This window comes from Fukomys damarensis, unplaced genomic scaffold (genome assembly GCF_012274545.1).
Source record: "Fukomys damarensis isolate Sample0158 unplaced genomic scaffold, DMR_v1.0_HiC HiC_scaffold_12, whole genome shotgun sequence".
NCBI lineage: Eukaryota > Metazoa > Chordata > Mammalia > Rodentia > Bathyergidae > Fukomys > Fukomys damarensis.
The window spans coordinates 33,768,038-33,783,314 of NW_022900924.1; the positions used below are offsets into that span (position 1 = coordinate 33,768,038).

The following is a 15,277-nucleotide window of genomic DNA, read 5'->3' on the forward strand; positions in this document are numbered from 1 at the left end:
ATAAATGTTGATCCAGCACACTAGGCTCAACAAGGCGGGTGAAGACATGTAATTAGAACAGCAGGTGGAAGGAGAAAGTATGAAAGTTGGAGAGTACATTAAAATAGCAAGTATTTAAATATAACTTTAAAAGAGGAGCAAGGGAAAGGCTAGTAAGATAAAATTTGATAGGCAAAATCAGGACGTTTTTAATATGTTAGAGTTTAGAGGGAAGACATGATATTAAAATGGTTATATAGATAAGGAAAATCCAGCTTTCATGCTTGATATCAGTGAAGAATAATATTCAAATGATAGCAAGCTTTAAAAGGTATACTTTGGCTTGGGATTTAATAATTTTGAGTGAAATATTAAAGATGAGGTATGGATTTCTTTCTTTTTTCTTTTTGATACCAGGGATTGAACTTGGGTCCTTGCTGTTACGAAGCAGGCACCGGCACCACTGAGCTAAATCTCCGGCCCTAGATTTATTTCTTGATAAAATCTAACTAGGAACTATATTGTCCTTTCTTTAGACTCTTGTTCCAATGTAAAATTCTTAATGTGAAGTTTTAAAAGAATGCTTTATGTTTAGGGAGAGAGCTCTTAAATATCAAGTATTATCCAGCAAATATTTGAAAGTACTAAGTCCAGGCACTGTGTCAGACGCTTGGGAAAAGTGAACTGAGTGGGTGATCTCTATCCTCAAAGTTTGTAACCTAATGGAGCAGTAGGCAGTAAGCTAATAGATGAATATATAATGGTGATAGTAGTTTGCAGAAAAAAATGAGGTACTGAGAATAAACAATTAGAGTGGTCTTTTCACAGTTATGTTTTGTGAAGCTTCTGAAATACCTAGTAGAGTGTAGAGTTGTCATTATTGTACAAAAATCCAGATTTTTGTCACCCTCCTATAATTTTGTCTTGTCCCTGTCTCAGTAATGGAACCATAGAAGTACAATTGAGCTTTTGTACTTTTTATTACAGGCTAATACTCCTGAGCTCAAGAAATCGGTGTCAATGCTTTCTCTACATACCCCAAACAGCAATCGCAAAAGACGTCGTTTAAAAGAGTCACTGGCTCAGCTTTCAAAAGAGACAGATGTGTCACCTTTTCCTCCCCGTAAGCGTCCCTCGGCTGAGCATTCCCTTTCTATAGGATCACTCCTTGATATCTCTAATACACCAGAGTCTAGCATCAACTGTGGAGGTAATTTACATTTTAAAAAATCAATCTTTAAAATTTAGTGGAGTGGAGTAATTGTTAGAATTATAGGTAAATACCGCTGGAGATTTAGCTCAGTGGTTTTGCCACGGTCTGATTTCGATCCCCAGTACCAAAAAAAAAAAAAATGGGGAGAATATAGATAAAATCCCTAGTACAGTGAATTTAAAAGGCTTTGCTTAACTACTTTTCTTCTAGTTGAGGAGAAAAGATGCAAGAAGAGGTTAAACACAATAATCATCTATTTGCTTGTTCACTTACATGCTGAGGGCTTTATGTATTTTGTATATTATAATAACTTTTATTGTTTCTATTTTATAGGTAACTAAACTGAGATAGAAGTTAAGTAACTTGCCTAGGCTTATAGCTAGAGTAACAGAAAAGGATTTTTTTGTCTTGCTTGGTGCTGAAGATGGAACCTATGGTCTTGCACATGCTAAAAGCAAGTTCTTTACCACTGAGATACATCTTTAGCATCAAAAGCAAATTTTTAAACTAGCTAAACAAAATCATAGGAGGTTTTACATGAACTGTGGAGAAAATACTAGCATGAAGTTAGGAGAATGAGTTTAATTTTTATTGAATTAATATAGGAATGTTCCTATAATTAACTCTTCTTTCTTAATTATCGGTATTTATCTTTTTCTTTTTAGTCTGTAGACAAATACATTCTCTAGAGTTAAGAAATAACCTCAAATCTTCTTGGTCCCCTCTTCTCTACTTATTTTTCTTTTTCACATCAATAATGCTTCAAAGAATTACCTTGATTCATTAACTCTTTTCCTGTTTATCATTATGCTTTCAAATCATTTCAGTTGAGCTGAAGTCTCCACTTTACTATGTAAAATTGCTGTTGAGATAATTTTCAATGCAATCCGTAGCATTCAGTTTATGAACAGCTTCTCCATGGGCACATTTTTCCTCCCTCTTGGCTTTTGCAATATCACTTCTCAACCTCCTTTGCTAGTTTTTCGCTCCAGCTCCAAATCTAAATGTTTTATATTCCTTCTGAGTCATTGTTTATTCTCCTTCAATGATCTCATTTAATTGGCTTTAAGTACCATTTATATACATCCGATGACCCCCAAATTTGTCTTCCTTGTCTAGCTGCCTACTTGATACCTTTTTGAAACATGTTTGATAAACATCTTAGACAAATTAGAACTTTTGATTCTCTCTACTGCTCAATTCTATTCCTTTATCGTCCTTTTATCATTATTTTCTGTAAAATGGTGTTGATTTCTCCATTTTCGTTTTTGTCTTTTCTACGTCATGCCTTCTGCTTTAAAGTTGCTTAATGGCTGTGTATTATTGTAGCTGTTTAGTTCCATTGTAATCATGCCCTCACTGGTGGTAATATCAAGCGATATTGTATCACATTCTCTAATAATACTCTACCAACTTAAGTCATGCTATCTTTCTTCTTCAAATATTCCTGGTATATCATTGTCTCAGGAACTTTGTGCATGTTTTCTCTGCCTCAAGGAAAACTTACTAGGTTTCCTAAAATTAGATCCTGTTCTACCATTTCTTCCTATCAACCTCCTCAGCTGTTGTTTAGTAATTATCACTGTTAGAAATTAAGTACTTTTAAACTTAAATACTTCTTTGTTATGTTATTTGATTTGCTTCATCAGAATGTGAGCTATAAGAAAACAAGAACCTTCTCTTATTTTTTTCTTTAATCTCAGACCTAGTACAGAATTGGTATTCATTCAGTAGTCATGAAAGGAATTGAGAGTATATTTTAATCCAGAGAACTGAGGTGAATTTGGGAATATAAAGAGGAATAACTGTACAGATTATAGAGAACAGATTGAGTTTTTAAGGAATTTTGGATAAGTCAGTTTGGCGTATTCAAGAATAATAGTTAAATTAGAAAGACCTAATTTAGGACCTAATCGGGGCCTAGATAACTTAGAAATTATAGTATGACTAAACTGTATATGGTCATCAACAAGGAATCTTAAGCAGTAGAGCAGATAATTTGTGATAGATTGTTTGAAAAATAGTTTGGGGAGGCAGATTGAAGACAGCCACAGAATGAAATTATCTACTGTAGTGGCTTGAGCAGTGAAATAAGGTACTGAGTCAAGATAGGTGGTTGGAAAGAAAAGTAAGAAGCCCTAGGAAATACTGATTAAACTGGAGTGATAGGGAGTAAAAGATGAAGGTGACACATTAATGTAATTGAAACATTGCATTAGCATATATGGGATGATTATATTTTGGAGGAAGATGGTGAAGTTTTAAAGAAAGCCAGGTTACATTAAGAAATGTCTTGTAGGGCCAGCGATTTAGCTCAGTGGTTCCGCTGCCTGCCTCGCAAGTGCAAGGACCTGAGTTTGATCCCTTGTACCAAAAACAAAAAAAATGTCCTGTGGATATTTGAAAAAATTGAACCATGTACTTGGAAGGGAGATGATTAGATAATAATGTAGAGCTAATAAAATTTAAATATGCAGATAGAAGAAAATGAACCATTAAAGGAAGTAGACAGTAACCATACTAATATATTAGGTACTCTAAAAAGTAGTATCCTCAGTTTGTAGATCCCTTCATAGGCACAACATGATTAAATTAGATTAGTGTATCTAATTCTTTTCCTCTATTGGTGTGTCCTCTAATGGCAGAGGTTTATGCATCTAGTGAATATAGCTTGAAGTAATGGTAGTGCACAATTTCTTTGCAGTCAGTTATCTTTCTTATTTATTTACTTCCTTACTTTTGGTACCTGGGATTGAACTCAGCCTCACACTTGATAGGCAGGTGCTGTGGCGCTGAGCTACATCGCTGGCCCCAGTCTTATTATCTCTAAAAAGCATTTGGCACTCAGTAGTACACATGATTGTTTTCATACAAAAATGTTTGAAATTACCACAGTAAATTCAGCATGCTGGGAATATGCATTATATTATTTTCATATTACACATTCCACTTCTATGTTACACATACCTTTTCCTATCAAAAAACTTGTTAGGAGATTCTGTATATAACTTTGAAGTATTCTAGCCATATTGATAGTTAAAGTGTATTTTACGCTTTTATGAAAATTTTTTCCAATGTTTTTCTTTCATGAAATATTTATGAAATATACTTGCATTCTGGAATGGACTGGATTTTTATACTAACATACTTTGAACTAATTTTCAGTTTATGTTTTCTTTAGGGTGGGGGAGTGAGGAGGGCTTCCTCTAGAAGTATATGAAAAACTTTCCATTATTGTACTTGCATAATCATAATAACCTTGTCCTACTTTGTTAAACTTTATATGTCACTTCTATTTTATTTTATCTAGCTTTACAAAGACCCCTCTACCTTCTGTACAGGTTCTCCAAATGGAAATAGTCTACCAGTTTTGCTTTAGAAATAATTCAAAATCTTTTTCTATACACGCGTACACATATTTAAAAATATCTGTACAGTTTGAGATATGTTGCAGCCATGATGCACATGTAACTAAATGCTTAAAATATCGATTTCCAAAAACTATAATTATTATGAGATAAATACTATAAACTATTTTAAATTTCTCTAGTTGTTCCACTTATGTTCTAATGTCCTTTTTAGTAAAAAAAAAAAAAAAAAAAAAAAATTTTTTTTTGGCCATTGGCCCATGGTTTAATCCAGTATCCTATCATATAGTATTCTCTTTCTAGTCTCTAATTGATAGCAATTGCTTGTTTTTCTTTGTATTGAAGGACCTTGACACCTTTGAAGAATATACCATTTATTAGTAAAATGTCTATCAATTTGGCATTGATTTTTTTTTTCCCCCCTGGCCTATGTGGAAATTTTGCTTCAGTAGATATTTGTGTGCTAGTGATATAAGAGCAGGATTCCCCAACCCCATCTGTGTAGTATTTGGTATTTAGATGTGGCTTTTATTAAATCTTCCTTTTTACTTTTCAGAAACTCCAAAGTCTTGTAATAAGTCTTCTAAAAATTCTACCCCAGTTCCTTCAAAGCAGTCCGCCAGGTGGCAAGTTGCAAAAGAGCTTTATCAGACTGAAAGTAATTATGTAAACATATTGGCAACAATTATTCAAGTAAGTATAAATTTGGTTGTAAAGTGAATTTTAGGGTTGCTTAGTATAAAATCTGAAAGACTTTTTCTCCATTTTTGTTCTTAGTTTTATACCTTTGTGTGTTTTCTTTTTGCTAATACTATTTCTTTTTGTTTTTTGATTCTGGGGATTGAGCTCCAGTGCTTGTGCTTGCTTGATGATACTATTTCTAATAAAATTATATATGCATATAATTTGAATATGTGTTAAAAATGAAAATAGTGTGGTAAAAACTGCTGCTAGGGGAATGTCAAAACTATAGTAGTACCTGTTATTTATCTAGAAATTGCAACACTTTTATTAATGACTTGAAAGATAAAAGATTGTCAATAGCGATCTTAGGCCATGTGCATTGATTCATTTCTATAATCCTAGTGACTTGAGAGGCTGAAGCAGGACAATGGCAAGCTGAAGGCCAGTCTGGGGAAGTTAGCAAGGCTCTGTCTCAAAAAAATAACATGAGAAGGACTGGGGTTGTAGCTCAGTGGAAGATTGCTTGCCTGGCATGTGCAAGGCCCTGGATTCAATCCCCAGCACCACATACATAAAGTGAACTTTGGATCAAGTTTGAGTCAGAATTTTATAGGTTCCTTGTCAACCTAAACCAGTCAGATTCTCCAAAGAATAATATTTATTTGGGAATAGCAGAGCACTGCAGTAAGAATATGTGTACCATAGTGTACTGTAGATGTGTTGAAAGAAGAGAAGGATTATATCAAATGATTTGAAACAATCCTTGGCCTTAGTTTTTAAGAGTGGTAGTATGTGTTCGAACAGGCAGTTGCAAGGCTGATATCCTTGGAGAAGAATTTTTCAAAGTTGTGGTGGCCTCTGTAATTTGTGTTTTGGGCAGGCTTTGTGTTAGTTACTATCATGTAGTTTTGTCTAAGAACCTTTCCTTTATATGACATCTTGATTGTATTTACTCTTTGGTTAGGATTGACACCAGTGATCCTGTTTTGATTGTGACAACTTTCACATTGCTAGGATACTGCATTTATATTTGGAAGTGGTAGAAAGTTTTTCTGAAAGTGTTCATTTCAGTCACTGCCTTAATACTGTATGCATTTGGAAAGAGATCCTCTAAGCAATACCAAGGAAGCTTAACAGTACTGTCAGTATTGTTTTTTCGGTAATCATTTCATGGGACACAAAATATGCAGTGGTTAGCTGTAACTAAATGTGAACTTATTTCTTACCAATATTAAAATGTTCTGTGAAATTATTTCTGAAGAAAAATAATTATAGTGAATCTATATAGGATGACATTAAAGAAGACATTAAGGAATAAACTTAAATTCAAAGTTCTAAAAGATACAATAGTAGGATATTATTTTGACATCTGTAGAAAAGATAAATTTGTTTTAGAGAATGAAAGAGGTACTGTCAGAAAAATGAAGAAGCCACCATGTATATCTTTGAGTATAAAAATGATAGGGAATTTCTGATTAGGTTTATTTTTTACTGGCCTTTATTTGAATTCTCTTTCTTTTTTTTTTGGTACCAGGGATTGAATTCAGGACCTTGCACCTGTGAGGCAGGCGGTGGCACAACTGAACTAAATCCCTGGCTTTATTTGAATTCTTAAAATGACTCCTTAAGGTCCAACCTAATGGTGATCAGTTGCTTCTTGTATCATTTTTAAAATGCATACATAAGAAATGAAAAGAAGCCAGGTGTGGTGCCGTAGACCTATAATCCCAGTACTCTGGAAGGCTCAGGCAGGAGGATTGCCGTGAGGCAAGCCTGAACTGCATAGTAAAACCTGTCTCAAAAGACCAAGAAAACAAACAAATAAACAAAAGAAATGGAAAAATTTCTTTCTTTGTGGATATGGACAAGTTATTCTTTACAATTAATTTTTTGTTTAACAGCAGTCAAGGTTTTATCAGGCCCTCTGCTGTATTAAATCTACTTGTTTTAAATCAGCTTTGTTCTTACTCAAGGGAAATTTTGTACTGAGCCAAAATGTAGTTGAGTAGCAGACAGTTACTTCGGCATACACTATTCATGCACTTTGGTAGTATTATTCAGACTATGATAAAATGCACTGAAGTTTTAGAATTCTAATTTGTATATTAGTTAAACTCACTAAAACGTCCTGAAAAAGAAATTCTTTGAAAATGAAATTGTTAGATGGAGACAAGTTTCATACCACTTTGCTTAGTGTAAGTCTTCAAAGTTTTTATATAAAAAATTGGGACCCAGTGCTGTTGTTAAAGCTTTAAGATCAGTGTTTTGTTCTTAGAATTGGATTTGGAATAACTTTATTTTAATGTACCTCCTGCATTATGTCAATATCCAGAAGTTTCTTTCTGTATAATACTATATAATACTCTGGTGCCTTTTAATAAAAAACGTACTGTGCCAAGTGCTAAAGAGGATTTATGTTTTTAAAAGAGTTTAGACTGGAAGAGGAGGTAAAACCTACACAACTAGTTATAATACGACATGGAAGGTTATGAGCTTCATAAGGGAGATTTAGTTAAGGTATTAGATTTGTTAGGTGAGAATTTTATAACTCTCAGCTTAGGGAAGGTGTTGAAGTGGAATTTTTTATGGGTTGTGTATTGGAAAAGCATTATGAAGGGAACAGCTGAAGTAAAATTAAAGTATGATTGCTACATACAAAGAATATGGGTGGGAAGTTAAGATTGGGCAAACAATACAAGTGAATGAAATGCATCATTCAAGACAGATTACTTAGTAAGTAAGAGCTGGGAGGTGTATGGATACAGTGAAAGTTGAGGCTAGATTACCTGTCCAGACTGGTGAAGGCCTTTGAATAGTGTTTTCATTGGTAAGCTGCAGGAGAATTTTTGATGTGAAGAGAGAATAGTGATATGAACTGACTTGCATTTCAGGGTTGCTGTGTTCATTTTGAAGAAGGTATTGAAGAGGGGAATTTATAAAGGAGAAGCCAGTTTAGAGCTGTTTTGCAGTCTTCATCAGAGTTTGAGGCTCTGAATTTTAAAGGATAGAATCAATAAAAATGAAAAGGACAGATTTGAGAAATACTGAGAAGGTAGTTTCAATAGTTTTAGCTACCTAATTTTGTATGGGACAGTTAAAGCAAAGTTCAGCATGTTTTATGATTATTGGGGGTTTTAACGAACCTTGATGTATTTTGCTTGTCTGAATATTTTTGTTTAGGACTTTCAGTGAAATGCTGTTTAGATGAAGGAATGCTTTTAAAAGATTTCAAGTGTCTTTGAAAATTCTTTTCTTCAATCCCATTTGTTTCCTTCTCAGGTAATCTGAAATTTTGTTCTTATGGATTCTTTGTGGATCTATCATGTGAAGAAAGCAGCATTTATTTATTTATTTAAAGATTCTCGCTTTTTCATAAATACAAATGTTCTTGAGATCCATCTTTGCTATTGCATGGTACCCAGTGAACTCTTCCTGTATGAATAGACCCATTTAACTATCCTATTGTTATAATGTCAACAGGAGTTATTTATTTATTTTTTTAATTTTTTGCTTTTATTATTAGTAGCGCTGTGAATATTCTTATATAAACATGTCTTCTTGAGAACATATTCTGAATGAGAAACTAGAATCGTTGAGTCATAGGTTATGTATATTTTCAAATTTACTGATAGGATGGAAAACCAGGTTTTGTATTGCCCCACTGAGGTCAGACTTTACTTTTATCATATTAGGCACATATCCTTAGGGATAAAAATTGGCTTTAATATTTAACTTTTAGTTTTCACTAACTAAACTTAACTTAGCTGGACATGGGGATATGCACTTGTATACTCAGGCTGGGAGTCTGAGGCAGGAGAATTTGAAGTTTGAGTCCAGCCTGGGCAACTTAGCAAGACCTTATCTCAAAACAAAATAAAATAGGGCTTTGGATATAGCTTAGTGTAAAGGCCCTGTGTTCAATCCCCAGAACCACAAAAAATGAAATGAAAAATAATTGTTTGCTCAGTAGTAGAACTCATGCTTAGCATGCCAAGGCCCTAGGTTTCATCTACAGTGCATGTTGATGTTTGGCTGATAGTAACGATTTTTCATGTAATTCTTTTTTTTTTTTTTTTTTCAGCTTTAATTGAGTTTATTGGTACATTTTAGGGATACAGTACAGTTACATTCATTGTTGGGATCTTGTACCTCTACATGACAAGTCTTGATTCTCATTTTTTCCCCTTACCCCTGCCCTCCCTTCACCCCCCCCTCCCCTCCCCATCTACAAACACTTTATTTTCATCTTTTCATTCTCTCACATTTTTTTCTTTTCCCTTTTTGTTCTTCCCCTACGTATCACACCTTCCCTACACCTTTAGCTCCTTTCCTCCCATTTCTAAATGTCAGTAATCTTATTAGAATCTTATGCATTGTTGCAGAATATTCACACCAGGGAAACTATTTGGTATTTACACATGTGGGACTTATTTATTTCACTTAGGAGTATATCTTCAATATGTATCCATTTTCCTATGAATGAATCTATTCTCTCGCTCTTTATGGCTGAGTAATATTCCATTTTATAGAAAAACCACAACTTCTTTATCCAGTTTCCAACGGATGGGCAAATAGGTTGTTTCCAAGATTTAGCTATTACAAACTGTGCCGCTATAAACGTGGGTATGCATACTTCTCTGTGATATGATTCTTTTAGTTCTCTTAGAAAGATACTCAGCAGAGGGTTGGCTGGGTCAAATGGAACCTCCAGTCCAAGCTCTTTGAGGTATCTCCATATTGATTTCCATAGTGGTTGCACCAGTCTGCACTCCCACCAACAATGGAGAAGGGTTCCTTTTTCCCCACAACCCGCCAACCTTTGTTATTGTGTGATTTCTTGCACTAAATTAAAATCCAAATGGATTAAAGATCTAAATATTAAAACAGAAACATTAAACTCTCGAATGAAACTCTGGAAGACATTGGTATAGGAAAAGACTTTATGAACAAATCCTCAGTAGCATGGGAACTAGCAGATAGAATCAACAACTGGGATCTCATCTTACTAAAAAGCTTCTGTACTTCAAAAGAAACCATCAGCAGAACTAAGACAATTACAATGTGGGAAAAAATTTTTACCAGCTGTTCTTCAGACAAAGGACTATTATCAAGGATATATAAAGAACTCAAAACAATCAGCCCCCCCCAAATATAAAGACCCGATTCAAAAATGGGCATCCGAAATGAACAGACATTTCTCAGAAAAAGAAGTAAAAGCAGCAAGTAAATATATGAAAAAATGTTCCATATCACTGATCATTCAAGGGATGCAGATGAAAGCAACACTGAGATTCCACCTTACTCCACAAAGAATGGCTGCTATCTTTTGGTATTTTTTAAAACTTTTACTCAACCCATCCTGTTTTTTTTTGTGCTATCATTGATATTCATTTTATTTCTATATTTACTTCTACATACAAGGATCAAAAAATACATGAATGTCAAAAATTTTAAAAGTGCACTTAACAGATAAGGACAGATTGCCATTAAACCCCCTAAAAATACTCTCGCTTTGTGCACACATCCCATCATTCTTGCTACTCTGAAGCAATTCTGGAAGTTCTTATCTGTGAGTTTCTTAACGAAGTGTGCTAAGAAAAACAATACAGTCAGTGCTGCTGCCAAGAGCCATCCAATGGCGTGTCAGACATATAAAAGCAGTAGTGTATCTTGGATCTGACTCTTCCCCAAAGTCAACATAACCATGAAAAGTAAGCTTTTTCAGTGGACATTGAAGCAGCCATGACAACTGAAGACACTCAAGAAAGAACTACCAGAAATGCTTCAAAATGTGGCAAGAATGATGGGATAAGTATGTTTGAAGTGAGGCAGAGTGTTTTTAGGAGGATTAAGGACAGTGTTTCTTTCACTGTAATAAATTTAAATACACTTTGCATTTTTTATCACACCTCTATGTTAAGAGCCTAACAATACATTGTTATTTTTTAACTTTTAATAGTCAATTGACTTTTTAAAATTTTACTTTTAAATCCAATTTAAAATGGGCAAATATCTTGAATAGGTATTTTTACTAATTAAGGATTTGTCTTTCAATTGGGGTGTACAGTTTTTTGAAGTCTGGCACATGTGAAGGTTATGTAGCCACAATCTAATACAGAACTTTTCTGTTCCTGAAAAGCTTCTTGGTACTTTCTTTATAAATCATGTTCTTTTCTCACCATCCTTCTGCTGATAACTGATGTTCTCTTTTCTTTTACTACTTCACTATAATGTTTGTCTTTTTTGATAATGTTATATAAATGTAAGCCTGTCATGGAATCTACTGAGATTGGGGTCCTTTAGCCTTGGAATCATCTGTGTGTGTGTCAGTAGTTTGATCTTTTTTATTGCTAAGTAGTGTTCTATTATATGGATATACTATAGTTTATTTCTTGGCTCATTAAAGGACATCTGAGTTTTTTATATTTGGTGGTTATGAATAAAGTTATTATCAACATTTACTGGACCGGGGATTTAGCTCAGTGGTTCTGCCGCCATACTTGCAAACACAAGAACCTGAGTTCAAACCAAAAAAAATAAAAAAAAAAATTATTTACAGATTTTATGTAACATGTATTTTTGTTTCTCTTGGGTAAGTACCAAGAGGACAGGTATTGTTGGGTTGTATGTAAAGTAATGTTTGATTTCATAGGAAACTGCTAAATGTTTTTCCATAGGTGCTATACAATTTTGCATTTCTGTCAGCAATGTATACAAGTTCTAATTGCTCACATCCTCACCAATGCTTAACAGTTTCAGTAATTTTATTTTAGCCATTCTAATAGGTATTGTAATGGTTTCTCATCATGGTAGTACTGTTCATTTTCATGAGTAATGAATATCTATTGCCGTTATCTGACATCTGTTGCTTTCCAGTAGAAATAAGTATTCAAGTTTATTGCCTATTTTAAATTTGGATTATTTTCTTCTTGATTGTTGAGAAATCTTTATACATTTTGGGTATTAGTTCTTTGTTGGTTACATGATTTACAGATGTTTAAAGTACCCTTTATCAGTTGTTTTCATTTATAGATTATACCTTTGAGCTCTGCCGAAGCCTAAATTATGGATACATTTTCTTTTGAAAGTTTTGTTGTTTTAGATTTTACACTTGTGGTAGCTTTTGAATTAATTTCTTGAATAAGGTGTTATATTTAGGCCGATATTCATTTATGGCTGTGGGAAATAGTGTTCTGATATCATTCATCGAAAGACTATCCTTCCATTGAATTGCTTTTGCAAAAAATTACTTGGCTATATTTGCATATTTTTTTACTGGACTTTAATTCTATTCTATTGATCTGTGTTTTCTCCCTTACCAATACTATACAGGCTTGACTATTGTGGCTTTGTAGTTAAAAAATTCTTTGCCTCCCCATATAATATTGAGAATCAGATTTTCAGTATCTACAAAAAATTCTAGAACTTTGATTGGCATTGTGTTAAAATGCACAGATCAACCTGTAGAGAATCGACTGTGTTACTGTGTTGAGTCTTTCAATCCAAGACTATATCTTTATTTAACTCTGATTTCTTTCTTCTGCTTTCTGTGGTTTTCAGCATATGTATATGTTTTATTATACTTCAGCATTTTTTTTTTTTGTTCTGTTTTGTTTTTTTGTACCAGGGATGGAACTCAGGACCTTGCACTTGGAGACAGGCACCATTGAGCTAAATCCCCGGCCCTTAGCATTTTTTGTTATAAATGATACTGCTTTTAAATTTTTATTTTCAACTTGTATAATTACTGATATAGGAATGGATGTATGTGTGTGTGCACACTGCCCTTGTATTTGAGTTTTTTCTAGTTTTTTTTCAGCTTTTTTAGATTGGTACAAGCAATAATGTGTGTATGGACAGATCCTACAGAGTATCACATCTACTCTTTTCCCTAAATGAAGTTTCTATACTATAATTTCTACAACATTTAATATTTATATTAAACATATGTCTGGAAATAACTGCTTTTTGCTTTCTTCTTTTGTAGCTTCAATAAAGAAGAAATTGTTCTTTTAACAATTTTAATGATTTTTTTTCTAAAATAGATGAGCTTTTTTTAGCTTCTAACATGAGATAATATTTCATGGATCTGTTTATATATACATATTCATTTACTTATCCTCTTGTGTACACAAGTGGATAAGTAAATGAATAGAAAATCTTAGGAGAAAAAATATATCAAGTTTAGGGAGAGTTTTTTTGTTGTTTTTTTCTCTATCATCATGTCATCTCTCCTTCAGCACTGTCTATATTTTAGCATTTTTCTTTTTGTCTTTGTTTTTAACAGTCTACCTAAACATTCATTTTTTTTCATTTAGTTATTTCAAGTACCATTGGAAGAGGAAGGACAACGTGGTGGCCCTATACTTGCACCAGAAGAGATTAAGACTATTTTTGGTAGCATTCCAGATATCTTTGATGTACACACTAAGATAAAGGTACATTTGTATATAATAGGTTGGTAATAATTTTTTGATTGTGCAAACTTATTATAATCTTTCAGGTATTTCCAATTAACTGGGTATGTTTTTACTTAGATTTTTATTGTTTGTTTCTTTGAATCACTTGTCCCATTGTTCTACTGCCTTATTAATACTTGTTTCCCCATTTAAATTTTCTATTAATATTTAAAATAGAAGTTACGGTTTTATGAAATCTTTTCTAAAGACACATAAGGTTCTTAGTGTTATTTTTGTTACTTTCTTATTGAGTTGCTCTTGGGTTATATATGTTTATTTGTCAGTTGTTAAAAATACATGACTCTGTAAGGGATCTGGAGGTCACTTATTTCACTATTTATAGACAGATAAATGCCAAAACTATATAAAACTATGCTATCTTCCTCTTAAGTATATTTCTATGATATTGGTGCTTTTTTTTTTGAGATCAGGGTCTTGTATTGTCACCTAGTGTTATGATTTAGATAGAGAACATCCCCCAACACTTCATATGTTCAGAGGTGGGGCTTTTGGAAGGTGATTGCATAATGGGGGTATATATTCATCTGGGGATTAGTCCACTGATGAATGCATAGGTAAATGTGCTGTTAGGAGGTTGGGCCTGGTTGGAAGGAGTGTGTAAGTGGGGGCATGCCTTTGAAGGGATTGTCTCCCTCTTAGATCCTTCTTTCTAATTCTGCTTCCTGACTGCTGTAAGTTAGTAGCTTTGCTCAACATGCCTTTCTGTCATGATGCTCTTGCATCTTTGGAACCAACTGAATCCCCCAAACTGTGAGCCAAATTAAACCTCTTGTCTTCTTGTAGGTCTCAGGTGTTGTGTCTCTGTGATAAGAAAGCTGACTAATACACCTAGGCTGGTCTTCAACTCAGTGATCATCCGTTTGCTTTAGCTTGTCTAGTAATGGGAATTATAGGCAAATATCAAACTCTTAAACTACTTATTAAAAATTTTGTTTATTTTTTATTTTTCCTTTTGGGTATAATTGAATGTATCAATTTTCTCCTTGAAACATTGCAAATATTTATTCTACCTCTAATTAAAGTATTAGTCTGAATTATAGAATATTTTCAAAGAAAAACATTAAATTTCTTTTTATTTGAATGCAAATCATGAGCAAAATGATATAAAATATAAGGCAGTTAGAAGACAGTTTGTCAATTGCATATATTTTGTATTTTATCGTAATCTCAATCATATTTCAGTTAATTTCTAGATCTGAGTTGAACTCGGAATCAATCTTTTTTTTTTGTAGTACCAGGGATTGAACTCAGAACCTTGTGCATGTGAGGCAGGTGTGGCACCACTGAGCTAAATCCCCCACCCAGAAGCAATCTTTTTTTTTAAGTGACTATAATGGAATCATTGAACCCAGGGATTTCTGCATATGTTTTTATGTAGTATACTGTCTTAGCATGTTTTTGAGGTTCATACATGATTGTAGTGTTAGTCATTTGTTCTTTTTTATCACAAAATAATGTTTCATTGTATTTATTATATCAAATTTCTTTACCCAAACGATGAACATTTGGGTAACTGGGTTGGATGGTAGTAATATATATATATATATATATAT

At 33.4% G+C, this 15,277-nt stretch overlaps 1 protein-coding gene across 5 annotated transcripts in view; it reads left to right on the forward strand.

The window, feature by feature from the left end:
• Positions 1-15,277, forward strand: part of Ect2 (epithelial cell transforming 2) — a 107,201-nt gene that overhangs the window by 51,886 nt on the left and 40,038 nt on the right. For 3 of the 5 annotated variants that reach the window (XM_033762521.1, XM_010632410.3, XM_010632411.3), the window contains 3 exons: positions 967-1,189; positions 5,117-5,253; positions 13,563-13,682. In XM_033762521.1, the coding sequence (XP_033618412.1) occupies positions 967-1,189; positions 5,117-5,253; positions 13,563-13,682 (480 nt within the window). The remainder of the gene's footprint in view (positions 1-966; positions 1,190-5,116; positions 5,254-13,562; positions 13,683-15,277) is intronic. The other 2 variants (XM_033762522.1, XM_033762523.1) reach the window with 1 other exon arrangement.